The sequence below is a fragment of the Fusarium venenatum genome (assembly GCF_020744135.1).
Source record: "Fusarium venenatum strain MPI-CAGE-CH-0201 chromosome Unknown EDB82scaffold_3, whole genome shotgun sequence".
Taxonomy (NCBI): Eukaryota; Fungi; Ascomycota; class Sordariomycetes; order Hypocreales; family Nectriaceae; genus Fusarium; species Fusarium venenatum.
Genome location: NW_027072131.1, coordinates 5,901,828 through 5,916,299, shown reverse-complemented (window position 1 = coordinate 5,916,299; position 14,472 = coordinate 5,901,828). Strand labels below are relative to the sequence as shown.

The 14,472-nt window shown below is 48.5% G+C and overlaps 4 protein-coding genes and 1 non-coding gene across 5 annotated transcripts; 3 read left to right on the top strand and 2 right to left on the bottom strand.

Moving 5' to 3' along the window:
* Positions 1-886: 886 nt before the first annotated feature.
* EDB82DRAFT_264445 (uncharacterized protein) lies at positions 887-1,923 on the top strand. Its single transcript, XM_025728427.2, has 2 exons — positions 887-1,284; positions 1,338-1,923. Exons 1-2 carry the CDS (start codon positions 1,027-1,029, stop codon positions 1,686-1,688), a joined length of 609 nt encoding a protein of 202 aa, XP_025582795.1. The 5' UTR covers positions 887-1,026; the 3' UTR covers positions 1,689-1,923.
* A 475-nt stretch (positions 1,924-2,398) lies between these two features.
* Positions 2,399-4,598, top strand: EDB82DRAFT_508729 (AFG1-like ATPase-domain-containing protein). The gene is made up of 3 exons (XM_025728426.2): positions 2,399-2,910; positions 2,966-3,416; positions 3,465-4,598. The coding sequence occupies exons 1-3, from the start codon at positions 2,598-2,600 to the stop codon at positions 4,318-4,320; spliced, it is 1,620 nt and encodes a 539-aa protein (XP_025582794.1). The 5' UTR covers positions 2,399-2,597; the 3' UTR covers positions 4,321-4,598.
* A 3,055-nt stretch (positions 4,599-7,653) lies between these two features.
* Positions 7,654-10,016, top strand: EDB82DRAFT_547297 (uncharacterized protein; the record flags this gene model as incomplete). The annotated part of the gene is made up of 3 exons (XM_025728424.2): positions 7,654-7,777; positions 7,868-9,459; positions 9,513-10,016. 3 exons carry the CDS (start codon positions 7,654-7,656, stop codon positions 10,014-10,016), a joined length of 2,220 nt encoding a protein of 739 aa, XP_025582792.2.
* A 973-nt stretch (positions 10,017-10,989) lies between these two features.
* Positions 10,990-11,061, bottom strand: EDB82DRAFT_t188. The gene has a single exon. It is a non-coding gene; the product is annotated as a tRNA-Arg (tRNA).
* Positions 11,062-11,144: 83 nt separating this feature from the next.
* EDB82DRAFT_264346 (uncharacterized protein) lies at positions 11,145-13,022 on the bottom strand. Its single transcript, XM_025728423.2, has 2 exons — positions 12,900-13,022; positions 11,145-12,849 (listed from the first exon to the last, which is right to left on the bottom strand). Exons 1-2 carry the CDS (start codon positions 12,915-12,917, stop codon positions 11,482-11,484), a joined length of 1,386 nt encoding a protein of 461 aa, XP_025582791.1. The 5' UTR covers positions 12,918-13,022; the 3' UTR covers positions 11,145-11,481.
* Between the last annotated feature and the right edge of the window lie 1,450 nt (positions 13,023-14,472).

Below are 14,472 nucleotides of genomic sequence, written 5' to 3'. Positions count from 1 at the left end.
ACAATAAATTGGTCGAGACGGAGGACAGAACTGAATCGTGGGACACCAAGATGGGTCCGGCTACAGGATGGCTTAGAGAATAAGCTTTCAACATGGCTAGACTGGAGACTTGTCTTGTTGCAAAGAGCAACTAACTACTGCACAGTTTATCTTTAACTAGCAGCCGTTGAGAAGTAACTGTAGGTAGCTCCCGCTATGCTATTTGCTGTGGTTTCTTGGCTCTGTTATGTCATAGTTACGGGAGCATCTTTCTTTGTGACAACCGTACCTCAGCAGTTTGTATCTTGTACGTGAGATTGTGTTGAAAGCGGTCAACCAAGCCATGAATTATGCCTATATGGTGTTAATAGATCAGCAGCAAGGATACTTTGACACCGTCTTTTATAACCCATTATCACTTCTCCACTATGTCGAGTAACAGAGTTTCTACTTCCTCGATTTCACTTAGAACAAACGTATATGTCAATATTTTACGAGGCCTTTTACCATTTCCTATCTTAACAAAGTGCTGGCTCTTCATTTAAGGATACGAAATGGAGAAATAAAGTAAATTGTTTGTCAACTATTGTTCTCACAACGTTGTATGAACGAGCTGATGTCAACTCTCTAGGGTAAGCTATACGACAAATCCTTGTACACTTTTCTGGTTGCTGGGTCACAAAGTAAACAGGGGCCTCAACGGCAGAAATATCCGACGAACCAGCGAATCCTCCGCCGTTGAGAAGAAGAGTCACTGCGCTTCTCCTTGGTCAGAAATAACTCTTGGCGGCTTCGTTAGGCAATGAGATCTGTGCATCAATGGGCCCATGTAAGAAGTGACACAGAAAAACTGCCTGGATAAGGGGCTGCTGGGCAACAGGCGATTCCTGACCTGATCTCGGGTTTTCTTTTTATATACCTAGGTATCTATATATAACAGTTACATGCTCGTAGCACCTTCAACTCTCAATCCATCAATCTACAACTAATGTCTCTGTCTTAAAGTGTTCATACCCGCCACAGCCTTGCACAACTTCTTCAATCAACATGCCTTCTCTCAAGACTCTGTTCGCTTCGGCTACTATGGCTTACCTGGCCACCGCCAAGACCATCAAGATCACTGCCACCAGTGACGACAAGTTCGACCCTGAGGAAGTCGAGGCTGAGAAGGGTGATGTCCTCGAATTCCACTTTGAGCCCAAGAACCACAGTGTTGTTGCTGGCGACTACCGCTATCCTTGCTCTCCCCTCGATCTTGGCAGTGGTTTCTTCTCTGGTTTCCTTCCCACTGATTCTGGATCTGCCGTAAGTTGCAACGCCTCATATGACTTTCACGAATCAACTAACACGCTCTCTAGGACAAGGTTTTCCAAGTCACAGTCAACGACACCGACCCTACTCCTTTCTACTCTTCTCAGGGCAAGGAGTGTGCTTCTGGCATGGTCGGCATCATCAACCCTGACAAGAACAAGACTCTCTCCGACTACAAGGAGCGCGCATCAGAGCTGAGCTCCGGTGTTAACCCTGGCAGGAAAGCATTTGGTGGCGAGCTTGTTGACTCTGATGATGCCGACGCAGATGATAGTGACGACAAGGACTCTGGCAAGTCTTCGGGCAGCAAGGACGACGACGACAACGCAGCTGGTACTCTCGGAGCTCCCTTCGCTGGTGTTGTTGCTGCCATTGGCCTTGCCTATATCATGGCTTAATTTGGAGAGATTGTGCGACGTCAAAATGTGACACGAATATCATGATTTTGTTTGAAGCTAGTCTTGGAACAGCTGGAGTAATTAGGGATCAATAATCGCATACTTGAGATCCTGTATATAGAATGTTTATACCAATATAGCGTTTCTGGTTGTTCAAAACCTCAGGTGTCTGGAAACACACTGCTTGCAGTTATCTGTTCCTTGACTGTTTCAACGTTCTCTTCGTGCATTGCAATCTTGATGTTGCCATGATGATAGATCTACCTTGGGCCGGATGCGATTACTCTTGGCCTGAAGAGCCTCATGTTTGCATACATATCAGTGGTCAGACTTGTGATTGTTGCTGAGGACATATCAGGATAGTAGATAGTGAAGATGAAGTGAGCAATCAAACGCTCGGAGTTCTTTCGGCATGCACCATCAACTCAATTGGCTGACCTTTCATTCTCGACTCCAACGTATAACCAAACATGAAAGCTTTTATTGGCGATATTGATAAAGAAGCGCAAATTAATCACATTGATCATCATGTTAAAAAAAAAGTTCCTAATAAGCAGCTGACCATTCGAAAATGCGATCCATTTCTGGAATGTTCATCTAGGGTAAGCCTATTCAGATCATTGAGAGATTGATAAGCCATCATGTTAGCGAACCTCGGCAATGTGGTATGACGTCGCTTAAACTGCGGGTGACACCATCGTCGGAGTATCGGCAGGCCTCGGGTCCAAGGAAGTCAAACACCGGAGATCAATTCTAAACCCGGCCCACCTCCATCGTCAATTCAATACCGGATTCACAAGCTCCCCTCCTCGATTTACTTGTCACAACTCAAGTATTCTCTCTGGGACGAACTAGCAATCGATCGCGAACGACTAGAGACTTGAAAAGTAGCACTTGTATGCGATCAATATGCGAGGCGCACTGAGGTGCAGCACCATTATCCGTCATCCTCGAGTCGTTAGACCCTTGACGGATAGCGGCAAGTATGCAAGAACGTTTCGGACGACTGCAGCGCCACATGCCCTGAGAACAGGCTCATGTTGCCGCAAAATACGACCTGAACTTGCGATTCAAGGCGCCAATATATCAACATCATGCCCCAACCGTTCTCGGTCCATGGCCACAGTAGTCGACGCTGAGCCTATTCGTGGCGGAGGTCCAATTCCAGAGTACGACAGAAGGGTTGCAGCGGGAAGGTTACGGAATGATGAACACCAAAGAGGTGAGCATAGTGGAAATATAATAAAATTGTACCAAAGAGCACTGACAATGTCAAGGAATTATTCAAAACTTCCAAAACCTGTATCATGAATTGGAACAATATGACGCCCCTCCTGTCGAACATCCCACTATAGAATCCCTCAAGCCCACCAAAAAATCCATATTCTCGTCCCTCTTTGGCTCGAGTGGCAAAAAATCTGCCATCGGGACGATTTCCAGCGACCTCCCTAAAGGCTTGTATCTTCATGGCGATGTTGGCTGCGGCAAGACCATGCTGATGGACCTCTTATACGACACTTTACCCCCGTCTGTCAAATCAAAAAGTCGCATCCATTTCAACAACTTCATGCAAGATGTGCACAAGCGACTGCACAAGTTTAAGATGGAGCATGGTAACGATATCGATGGTGTGCCTTATGTCGCAGCCGATATTGCTCAACAGGGAAATGTTCTCTGTTTCGATGAGTTCCAATGCACTGATGTCGCGGACGCCATGATTTTGAGAAGGTATGAGTGCCCTTATACAGACAATTGTGCAATCCTAACATTTTGAAGATTACTCGAGTCCCTCATGGCAAACGGTGTAGTGCTCGTAACGACATCCAACAGACGTCCCGACGAACTGTATAAGAACGGCGTTCAGCGAGAGTCTTTTATCCCTGCCATCGAGCTACTCAAAAACCGCCTGCATGTTATCAACCTAGATTCTCCAACAGACTACCGAAAGATTCCCCGACCGCCATCTGATGTATACCACACGTCGCTCGACAGCCACGCCCAAGCACACGCCGAGAAATGGTTCCGATTCCTCGGCGACCCCGAGCAGCCAGAGCCCCGACCCGAGATCCAGAAGGTCTGGGGCCGCGAAATTTATGTTCCCCGAGTCAGTGGCCGCGCAGCATGGTTTACTTTTGACGAGCTGATCCGACAACCAAAGTCCGCTGCTGACTTCATCGAACTTGTCCGCTCTTACGAGGCATTCATCGTCACTGATATCCCCGGCATGACTCACCAGCAACGAGATCTTGCGCGTCGATTCATCACATTTATCGACGTTGTATACGAAGGCAATGCCAAGCTTGTCTTGACAACTGAAAAGCCTCTGTCAGAGCTGTTCGTTTCTCGTGACGAGATTGCTGAAAGTTTGATGAAACAAGGTGTGAAGGGCGCTGACGCCGAGAAAGCTGCCGATAGTCACGACTTGGTGCACAACGTCGAAAAGCTCAAGGATTCAAATCTTTTTGCCGGTACAGAGGAAGCTTTTGCATTTGCTCGAGCTCTTAGTCGACTGCGGCACATGGAGAGCAAAGAATGGGTTGAGAGAGGGATGGGTCTCGAGGCTCAGGGCGGACAGCCAGATAAGGACAATTGGATTAAAGCCAGAAGTAAGCAGATGGAGGACTCCATGTAAAGAGCAAAAGATGGGAGCTTGGTTTGTGAAAGTGATGCATTATACCCAGGGCATTGACTCGGCATAGCGAGCGTTTGCCTGGTCCTGTATTGATTGTTGCGAGATGCCAACTATTGACCAGGTAACTGGCCGTTTGGATTCAGGCATGAATGTATTTATCATCTACATATTTGCATACATACATAGAGACATATGGCGAGCCTGACTTACAATCTTGATGTGTTCAATGGATTGTCCGCGCTTTCTAGATTCATGAATTCCACGAATCGTATCAAACCAGCTTTAACAGGGTTGTCTGGATCGTTGCTTAATTGAAATCACAGCCGAATGCGCATTTAGCCTTGTCGGCACACCGAGCCAGGGGTTGCTGGGCTAATAGATACAAGATGATGGTAATTTAACGAGTATCAACTGGGCATATGGTTTTAGGATCCTGCTTTCGTCGAAGGGTCGAAACATCCCATGACGATGAACGCTGAGCTCACCAGGAATGCAGTTTAAATGGCCCCTTGGACTGGAAGTGCCTACTTAGGCGAACTGCCGGTAGATCGTTCAGTTTGATAGTGAGACAATTGAGAGGCGTAGGAGGAATGCCATGTCTAAGACCACGGTGATCGCTCTCTAAGCCCAACCGTTTCAGACCAGCCACTCTTCGTAACCCAAACATACGACAGCAGACAGAAGCGGCACACATACGTAGTGGCTGACACCTTGTACATAGTAGGCGGCAGGTGATAAAAATACCAGGTATTTCGAAACGGAGGCGAGATGAGTCTCGTGGCATTTAGATACCCGAGCTTCTTCATTCTCAAATTGACAGCATCCAGCGCAAGACAAATATGAATGTGGCAAGTCAAGGCTTGCTGGTGTGATAGGGTCTAAGTAAATAAAGACGTTGGACAACAAGCCACACACGGTAATCACCAACAGAGCGATACAGGCCGAGGATGAAACAGTGACGTTGGGCGATGTAACCAGCTGGAAATTGACTTTGGGGAACAGCGTTGTGTTTAACTGTATCGTATGTTTGCGCATTTTCCGCAGATTTGTGACCATGTGCTGTGCAAGACACATCGCCTAGCATTGTTTTATGTGATTATTTCGTATCGCGGATATCAGGTGACATTGATACACGAGATAGTTGTATCAGTGACAGAGGTAGAGGCAGGCATATACAGAAGTCAAGCTGGTGGACACGTCAAGAGAAGCAAGCGGATCGACAGAGCATGCACAGACTTGCCTCCAATTGTTTCGACGTAGTCGGTCAATGCGGCACCTGGAAAACAAAGGAGTCAGTTTGTTTCTTTTAATACAGCAATTTCTTTGACAAATATGGGCAACTTTTCGGAAGCAACACCAAGATCAGAAGGCTTCCGTAGACCGAGCCCGGACCGTCCGTGCATGTTGCGACTCGGCTCGTCAGGTTTAGGCCAGATTCTCTGTCTGTGACAGGAGACAAAACATGGGGTTATTTATTGAGCTGCAGTTCCAAGAAACATAGCCCCGCTGTTTTGTAAACACGGAAAGGGTCTACCGTAACCTGGGACAGCTAGTGATTGACTGAGCGGTCTTTGTCCACTTTGTCAATCCGGACGTCACGACCTGAGCGAGACATGGAAACGGTTGCTGAAGACAAACATCGATCGGCCTTTTTTTGTGCTAATCGATTCACATTCAATAATGTATCCATAAAAAGGAGAAGGATAAGAGAGAGTGTGTGGGATAATTTTAATAAAATCGGGCAATTTGAGCCAGGGTTTATTAAATGAGGAGACGTTTGAGCTTGACTGAGGTTAGTAGCTAAAGAGCTATCAAAGCCACGCCTCTTCAAGTCTTCACGGATTGGCCGGTTTCCCAGCGGTTCCTGGCTAAGCAGAATCAGCGGGGCACTTTTAACCAATCATTATACTCTCGTCCCTGACATCTAGCGCCAGTGGCACAAGCCCCCTGTTCAATCCCCGTAAACGCGCCTAACCCCCTGGCTAATATTGTAAATGCAGTAAACAGAACGGAAGTAGGGAAGTAAAGGAAGTGGAAGATGCAAGGATTAGGCTTCGCTACCTTGAGAGCGGGTTTTTTTGTTCTTGTTTTCGCCTACGAATCACAGACTCGCTCGATTCCTTGGCTCCGAGTTCCTCTGCTGATCATCATCTAATTATGCATAGCATTCAATGTAGTCAGCGGGTGGAAACCGCACCTTGCCTCATTTCTTAGCAATTTCCAACTAACTCATTCTTACTGACGCTCACAGGCTGAACGACGGAAGTGACACGACACGATACAGTTTGACTCTCGAGGTGGCTGCATCAATGGCAGGTTAAATTTGGAACAATGTGTCTCCGTTGCCCATTGATCCTAAATAGGTGGTTTGCTTTGTGTTGAACAGAGAGAGCACAGGCACAGGCTACCCGTCGTGCTTCCCAGAGGTTGCATTCATTCTTACAAAGGACTGAGGTCAATGTCAACTTGTACTACCATGTACTGTAAAGCTGGCTCAATATGAAACACGAGGCAAACAGGCCTGCTTTTTAATACAAACCGTAGAGCAAGATACCCCGAGATACACGATCAATGCCCTGCCACTGCCAGGTTCAGCTCTGCTGTCGCTAGGATTACCACTGTCCATGCTGTGCTAGCCCAGGCCTCGGTTGGCCCTATCAGACTTGAGCGAAGTCTGGGGGCCTTGTTTAGCCCCAGCACTCCGCTCCTGATCCTAGGTTTCCCCTTCTCCTCGCATCTCTGTCTCTCGTCGCCTTTATCCACCTACTTCCGCCTTTTCTATTCTGCACCTTTCTTTTTACTTACTCTCCCAATCCCTTGAGATTGTTGAAATTCTGAACTGTTTCTCTTCACGGTCGCTTCATCCTTTTGCTGCTGCCTGTGCCGAGTTCAGTTCGTCCATTCGTTTCCACCGCGCGTTTTTGCAAAATCGCCATTGTGTGCCTAGAACAATAACCGAGATAATTATTGCTTCTTCTACGCACCTTACACTCATTTGGCAGCCGGTCCAATACTTTTTACGTTTTACGTCGTAACTAGCAGTTGAACTTGCGCTTTTACATCACTTTCGCTACCGACGCAAACCCCCTGCTGTTCTCATCTGAGACATCGCAGCCACCCGAACAAAGACATCGGTCTTGAAAACCCCTAACAGATACTATCATTGTTCCCGCCATCTTTTATAACGCTCTTCATTCCAGTATACTGAACAACCAACCCCGCGAATTTCTCTCATTAAGGACGATATATCCTGTCAGGACGACGAACGCGCTTAGTGCAAACCGTCATCGCCAACAAGCTCGTTGTCATTTGACCTTGGAAAATCCAGCAAAAATGCATCTTCGGCACTTACATGTGCACCGAAGAGCCGATGGGCTTTTCGGATTTGGCAACATTGCCCATGAAATTGATGTTTCTGCCGATGCCTCGAAGCGTGATGTTGAGAAGCGAGAACCTCGTAAGTATTTTACCTGTTTACATCTCACTCACAGTCGATTTGAAATGACAATTATGTGGTTGATGACGATGATTGTCTAACTCGTTGTAGAGGCAGTGAGGACCGTCTTCAAGACTATTGAGGCGACATTTGAAGGGGCCATTGGTGGATACAAGACAGTCGGCAGCGAGCCTGAACCTACAGGCTCTTCAAAGGACGAAGACGACGACGACGACGACAAGGAAGACGAGAAGAAGAAGGAGGCTGAAGACAAGAAGAAGGAGGAAGCGGCTGAAAAGGAAAAGGAAGCCGAAGAAGCTAAAGAGAAGGCTCAAGAGGCCAAGGAAAAGGCCAAAGAAGACGCCGAGAAGAAGGCCGCTCAAGAAAAGGCTGAGCAAGAGGAGGAAGAGAAAGCAAAAGAGGAAGAGAAGAAGGAACAAGAAGAGGCTGCCAAGAAAAAGGCTGCTGAAGAGGCCAAGTCTCGTAGTGAGGCCGAAAACGACACAACCGCGAAAGAGAGCTCAACGATTAAGCCCACTAGAACTCGCGCTCAAGTCACCAGCAGCAATGAACCTTCATCTATCCCTACTGTTATCAGTGACCCAACCGAGTCTCAATCAATCGAATCCATCCTGGCCAAGGCAACGGGCGCCGCTTCTGCTTCGACAACCATTGATGAGGTCGCCGACATTTCCGGAACTTCAGCTCTCCCCAGTTCCACTTCTGTCCCCGATGCCACCGGCACCAGCGCAGGAACCAAGGCTGGAATCGCTTTTGGTGTTCTAGGAGGACTGCTTGCCATGGGATTGCTGATTTTCTTTGTCTTCACCAAGCGCCGCAAGCAAGCTGAGATGGAACGGCTCGAGAACGATGATGAGAAGCTTCATGGCCCAATGGTTGGTCGTGGTGGTGCGGCTCCTCCTATGGCTGCCGCTGCTGCCGTGCGTCGATCCATGAGCCCTGAACCCTTTGAGCCCGACACCTCATCCGTCCGCGCAGATGCGCAGGCTCCTCGCGTCAGCCTCCGACCCGTCACTCAATTCCTCCCCAACTGGAACGGTATCGAAAACCAGAAGCGCTCAAGCAAGGGCGCTGCCTTGGCTCTTGCCGTGCCTGCTTCCACTTCTCCGTCAGCTGCTAATGGACCTTTGTCACCACGAACTCCTGGTGGTAGTGCTTGGGAGCGCCCTTCCACAGCTCAAAGCGTCGATTCTGCCAATCCCTTCGGCACACAGGCTGAGCGTGTCCCTTCGCCTGTTCAAGAGGAAACTGCTTCTGCCCTCCGCGCCTCTCCTAGTCCATTGTCCGAAAACTCGGCCATCGCTGTCTCGTCCCCTGTCTCACCTCAATCGCCCTTTGAAAATCCCGTCACAGCCAGTGGAGCTGCAGCCGGAGCGGCCGCAGTCGCTCGTAAGACGTCGATACGCAAGGATGGCCCTCCTCAACTTGATCTGACAATTCCCAAAGCCCCTATGGCAGCCATTCCTGGCAGCCCTGCCAGTACCGACTACAGTAACACTTCCGCCACAGGGGGTGCTCCTGAGAGTCCTTCGGCTGGCGCGGCCGCCATTGCAGCTGCTGGAGGACCTGCCACCTCGGCTGTTCACCGCGTGCAGCTTGACTTCAAGCCTACTATGGATGATGAACTGGAACTGAACGCTGGTGATCTTGTCCGACTCCTTCACGAATACGATGACGGCTGGGTAAGTATACTCCTAATTGTGATTCTTTATCCGAATTATACTAACTCACTCAGGCACTCTGCATCCGACTTGACCGTTCTCGACAAGGTGTTGTTCCTCGAACTTGTCTATCAACCCGCCCTGTGAAGCCTCGTCCTGCTCAAAATGGTCCTCGACCAGGTCCTCCTGTTAAAGGCGGTCCTCCTCGAGGACCCGGACCTATGGGACCTAACGGCGGACGCCCTCAATCACCCATGGGACCCCCGGGCCGCCCTCAAATGGGCCCCGGACCCCGTGTCCAGTCACCTGGACCCTTCCAAGGCCCTCCTCAAGGCCGTTCCATGAGCCCTGGACCTCGATCGCAATCGCCTGGTCCCCGTAATGGACCACCAGGTGGCAGGCCCATGAGCCCTGGACCTCGCTCTCAGTCGCCTGGGCCCGCTGGTGGACGTTCGCAAAGCCCTAGTGGAGTGAACCGAAGAAACAACCCTCCTGGACCTAGCCCAATGAATCCTTCTCAGGGGCCAACTACTTCAGGCTCACTCAACAGAAAGCCCGTCCCTGGCCAGGCTTATTAAGCCGCCTACTGCAGGCGATAGGGCCGTATGAAACAGGATTAAAAGGACCGGCGTTCTGCGATACCACGGAGAGGCTCGAGCATTATGGTCTGCTCACGATTTTTCACTCTTCTGGTGGATGATTTACTCTATTTTGAAACTTCTTGTCATTAACTTGACCATTTCTTTTCCTTTATGTGGCCATTTGAGCCCTATGTCTTCTTCTATCACGTTCATATAACGTTCGTATGTCTCTAGCGGTCATTGACCTGCCGCTAAATCACAACATGCTGTATCTTGTGTCAGTGCGACTACGAGATGGTTTTTCGACTGTTTGGTTTTTGGAAAACATACGCATGTAGATTGCGGTGTCTTGCCGCGAGACAATCTCCTCTCCACGTGGAAAGGAGTTGCGCTAGTCGCTAATGTGTATTCATGTTTGCGTTTACCTTTTTCGTATATCATTCCTTCCCCCTGCGGCCGGTTCCGGGTCGTTGGATGGAGATGAAAGGAAGCTTGCTGGAGGGCTTGTTACCGCCAGAAGCCAAGATTTGAAGATTTAAGACGAAAGATAGAAAATGAAACTATTTCCTCGATGAGCTGGTTTTTCTTATTCCCTCATGTTACCTACCTTCTCGGCTGCTCCATCAAAACATCGTGACTTGATGCTACATACCTGTATATGCTGCTGAAAGTATCTTGTAAAGTGATAAAGGAGTACAGGTTTGCACAAATCGTACACAAGCCCTGCAATTTGACAACCTCAAACTGTTAGAATGTTATTGAATGTCTTGCCGACCACTTACACTTCATTAGGTAACTCAGAGGTAAAGTGCCTAGTGGGTAGTGGAAAAGTCAGACCTTGAAGTCTTAGGATATAAAAATAAGTAATCTAAGAAGTATGGCCTAAAGAGCATAAACTGATCTAATGATTTCGTCCCTTATGCTTCTTCTATCAACTTTCCTAATACTTAGGAGGAAGTGCAAAAATAAATGATCACGCTGGGGATCGAACCCAGAATCTTCTGATTCGTAGTCAGACGCCTTGCCATTGGGCCACGCGACCTCGCTTTTAGATGTTTTCTGTTTAACAGATCGGCGTCCAAGTGTGAAGAACGTGAACATGCACTCTGTTACAGGTGATCCTTGTCTCTTTAATTTAATTACCTAGGGCTGCCTGCTTCCTTCCTGCATCTGTACCCATAAACTTCAACGAGAACCTTCCCAAGTCCCCTAACATAGTAGGTACCTACTAGGTAAGTAATGGGAGATTCAGACTAAGTAAATGCACTTAGCAACCTTCGACCGTCAACTCCATTCCATTTCATCAAAAATCAGTAGCCCCAGCTCCCAGGGTATCTAGTCATGCGTGGGGACATAAAGACATAATCATCGCTTCCCCTTCGCTGTTCCCCTTTTTTCAACGCCCTTATTTCAACGCCAAGATTCGGGTGATAGGTAGGTTGCCATGCTGACTCCTATCAGCCTACTCTTCATCCATCAAATACTCCAGGATGGACGTGCCCGAATGGGAGTCTCCGCAGCAGGGGCAGATGCCCTCTTCTTCATCGTCCCAGTCGACACCGCCAATCTCGTATCCGCTAGAACGAGAGAATTGGATCCAGTCGCGCTTCTCGACGTCTCGAGAGATGGGAACTCGTTTCCAGATGACAGCTTCCTCGTCGCGGTCTGAGGATGGGTGCCCTTCTTCACTCGGTGCAGGAGGCAAGACTCCAAGCTTGGTAGCACGTGAGTGGCTGTGAAATGTGTCAGAGTCGTCTTCACTGTCCTCATCGTCATCGGGCTTCCAAGCTCTTATCACCCTAGCGCACCATTTCTTCCCTTGGAGACGTTGAAGATACTTGGAGCGCGCCATGTACGAAGCTGGGCCGTCGAGATACAACCCTTCGTCTTTGAGCATTCCACTCATTTCCACCGAGGCCTTCAGGCCAGTGTCGTCAAATGGCATGCCTGTGACTTGAAGTTCATTCAGGGTGCAGCCGAACTCGTGAGAGCAAATGTCATGCAACTCAGCGCCACTGAAAGGAAGGAGCGTGTCAGAAAAATTGACGAGGTCGAGTCGGAGAGAAACCAGAGATGGGAGCATTTTTGGTCGCGGCAGCTTCCTGTTTCGGTAACTCGGATCGAAGGGTGCACGAAGTCCCTCGAGGAAGTCGACAACCTGGTTCCAAGTGTAGCACCGGAAACCCCCACGGGTGAGAGGAGATTCGCTAGAACGCTGCTGAACCTTCAAGTGATGGTCCTTCTTCAGATCGGAATGATAGCAGCGGTCCAGTTTGTGCCGACGAGCTGGTTGGTCGTCATAGTATCGTGCGATGATACGGAAGTTGGCATGAGTGATGCCCTGACGAAATTTTGCAGGGAGATCAGCAAAGATACGCACAGCTCGAGGAGTCGTGAAAGTGAAGTAGTTAGACTCCCACAGAAACCGAGTACCTTCGACATGGAGAGCTTTGCAGGTAGCTAGAAAATTGATCGCAATTTGATTGCCCTGCACCTTCTCTTTGTCTGTCAGATTCTCAGGTGTGAGGGGGGACAGAGGGTCCACGATCGGGGTGGGGGATTTCATGGCGAACTTGAGGATTCGGAGGATAACTTCCATAGGAAGGTAAGGAGCTTGATTGGGCACAGAAGATCGGGTCTTGCGCTTGAGGGGGTTGGATTGCTGCATGTGATTCAGAGACACAGAAGACCAGGAAATGCCATTTTCGCGTAAGATGCGTTTCAATCTCATGTTCTCATCGGCAAGAGACTGATTAACACGGCGGTGGGGATGGGTGAATTCATCCTTCGCCTGGTCTTCCTTATCTCTGCATTCCCAAGGGAATACGGCCTGTATAGGCTGTTAGTCTAGTCCAATAACACACACATCAAGACACTGACCGGCGGATCGTTTGACATGGTCGGAGAAAGTCAATAGCCGACTTGACTGTGCGAGTGGTGGCAGAAGGCAGAAATGGCCCCGAATGATGTTAAGATATCGTGACAGTTAAGCAGGGTAGAAAGTTGTAGAGTTTAACATAAACGTAGGTTGGCAGGAACGATCATAAATACGTTGCGATAACGCGCGTGCGTGCAGTAAATCAGACGCTTGTTCTTTCCTTTCTTGTGATGCGGTTTAAAGAGACGAGTGGAAAGATGCATCCAGCCAAGCAAACGCTCTTTGTTTGCCTGGCGGCGAGTTTGCAGGGTAAAAGACAACAGCAAAGGCGAGAAACCTCAATAACCGCTTCGTGGTCGCGCTGGATTGTGGTATTTCTGAGATTGGTTGAGAATGGAAAAGGACAAAAAGATGAGGCCCAAGGTGGATGTTCACTAGAATCCGCTGTTTCCCTTCCTAAGAAAGTCGTAGGTACGGTACAGGAAGGTTGTGTGACGTGATGCGCTCCAGTCGAGTACTTGTGGAAGGCGCACCCCTCTAGGTATCAGACAAGTTGGCCGCTTGAGGTGCCAAAGACGAAATTAGTAGGTCATTTTATGCAACTTAGACCATGGGCTTAGTTCACTTATTTTTGTAACCTTAAGCTTGGTTTAGAGGTCTTTTTTTCTGCTGCAAGAGCCCGGCCGCGGGGCAGATGGCAGAAGACGGCAGTCACCAATCAACCGGGTTGAACTTGCTTAAACCAGTATCAAGATGAATTATAGTACTCATTGTAGGTGGATTGTGCATGTAGGTAGGTATCTTTGTGATAGCCCTTTAATTCCCTGTATCAGAAATCAAGTCGTGGCTTTATGTGGTATTTTCTACTAGGGTAGGTGTCTGTGGTGATACTTCTGACTGAACGTTTCTTTCAATTTGCAAACATGGAGGGAAAGTAAAAAACGCTGCTAGCCGTGGGTGTACTTGCATTTGCCGCGCATTGTATGTCCCAAAAGTGGTAGTATATGCGATCAGTCACCGTGGCAATCCAGATCATGACCAAATTCCAGGGTAATATGGCTGGTCGTATGGAAAATCAAGGCTGATTAGCCCAATGCTTGTAGAAATGAGGTTAGCATCATGTAATTGAGAAGACGAGCTTGTTGAAGCAGCTGAGGATGATTGATGACGGTCAAGAACCAACGATTATCTATCTTAGGCTGTTTATTTTTGTACCCTAAGACTTGTCTTGGATGCTGGCTCTTCTGCTGTTCACTACTATCTAAGAGACCTGGTCTAAATAGCTCACTCAAGCTGGCCGATTAATTTCGTCTCTTATGCTTCCAGCGGCCAATTTTTCTGATACCCTGAGGCTACCCCAGTACGATCTTGATGAGCAACGGATTTTTAGCTACCCCTGTCATACTAACTAACTTTGGTGTTACCTACTGGTCGATCTTCGCTGTAGCTGCAACTGCACCCGTTCTGGCCCCTCCCGTCTATTCCCCTGTTCCCCACTACAAGGTGCAGGGAGGTTGAGCTTCTCGAATGGCCATCCGTTTTCAACTCCTTTTGATATCAACTTGAAGTCAGTAG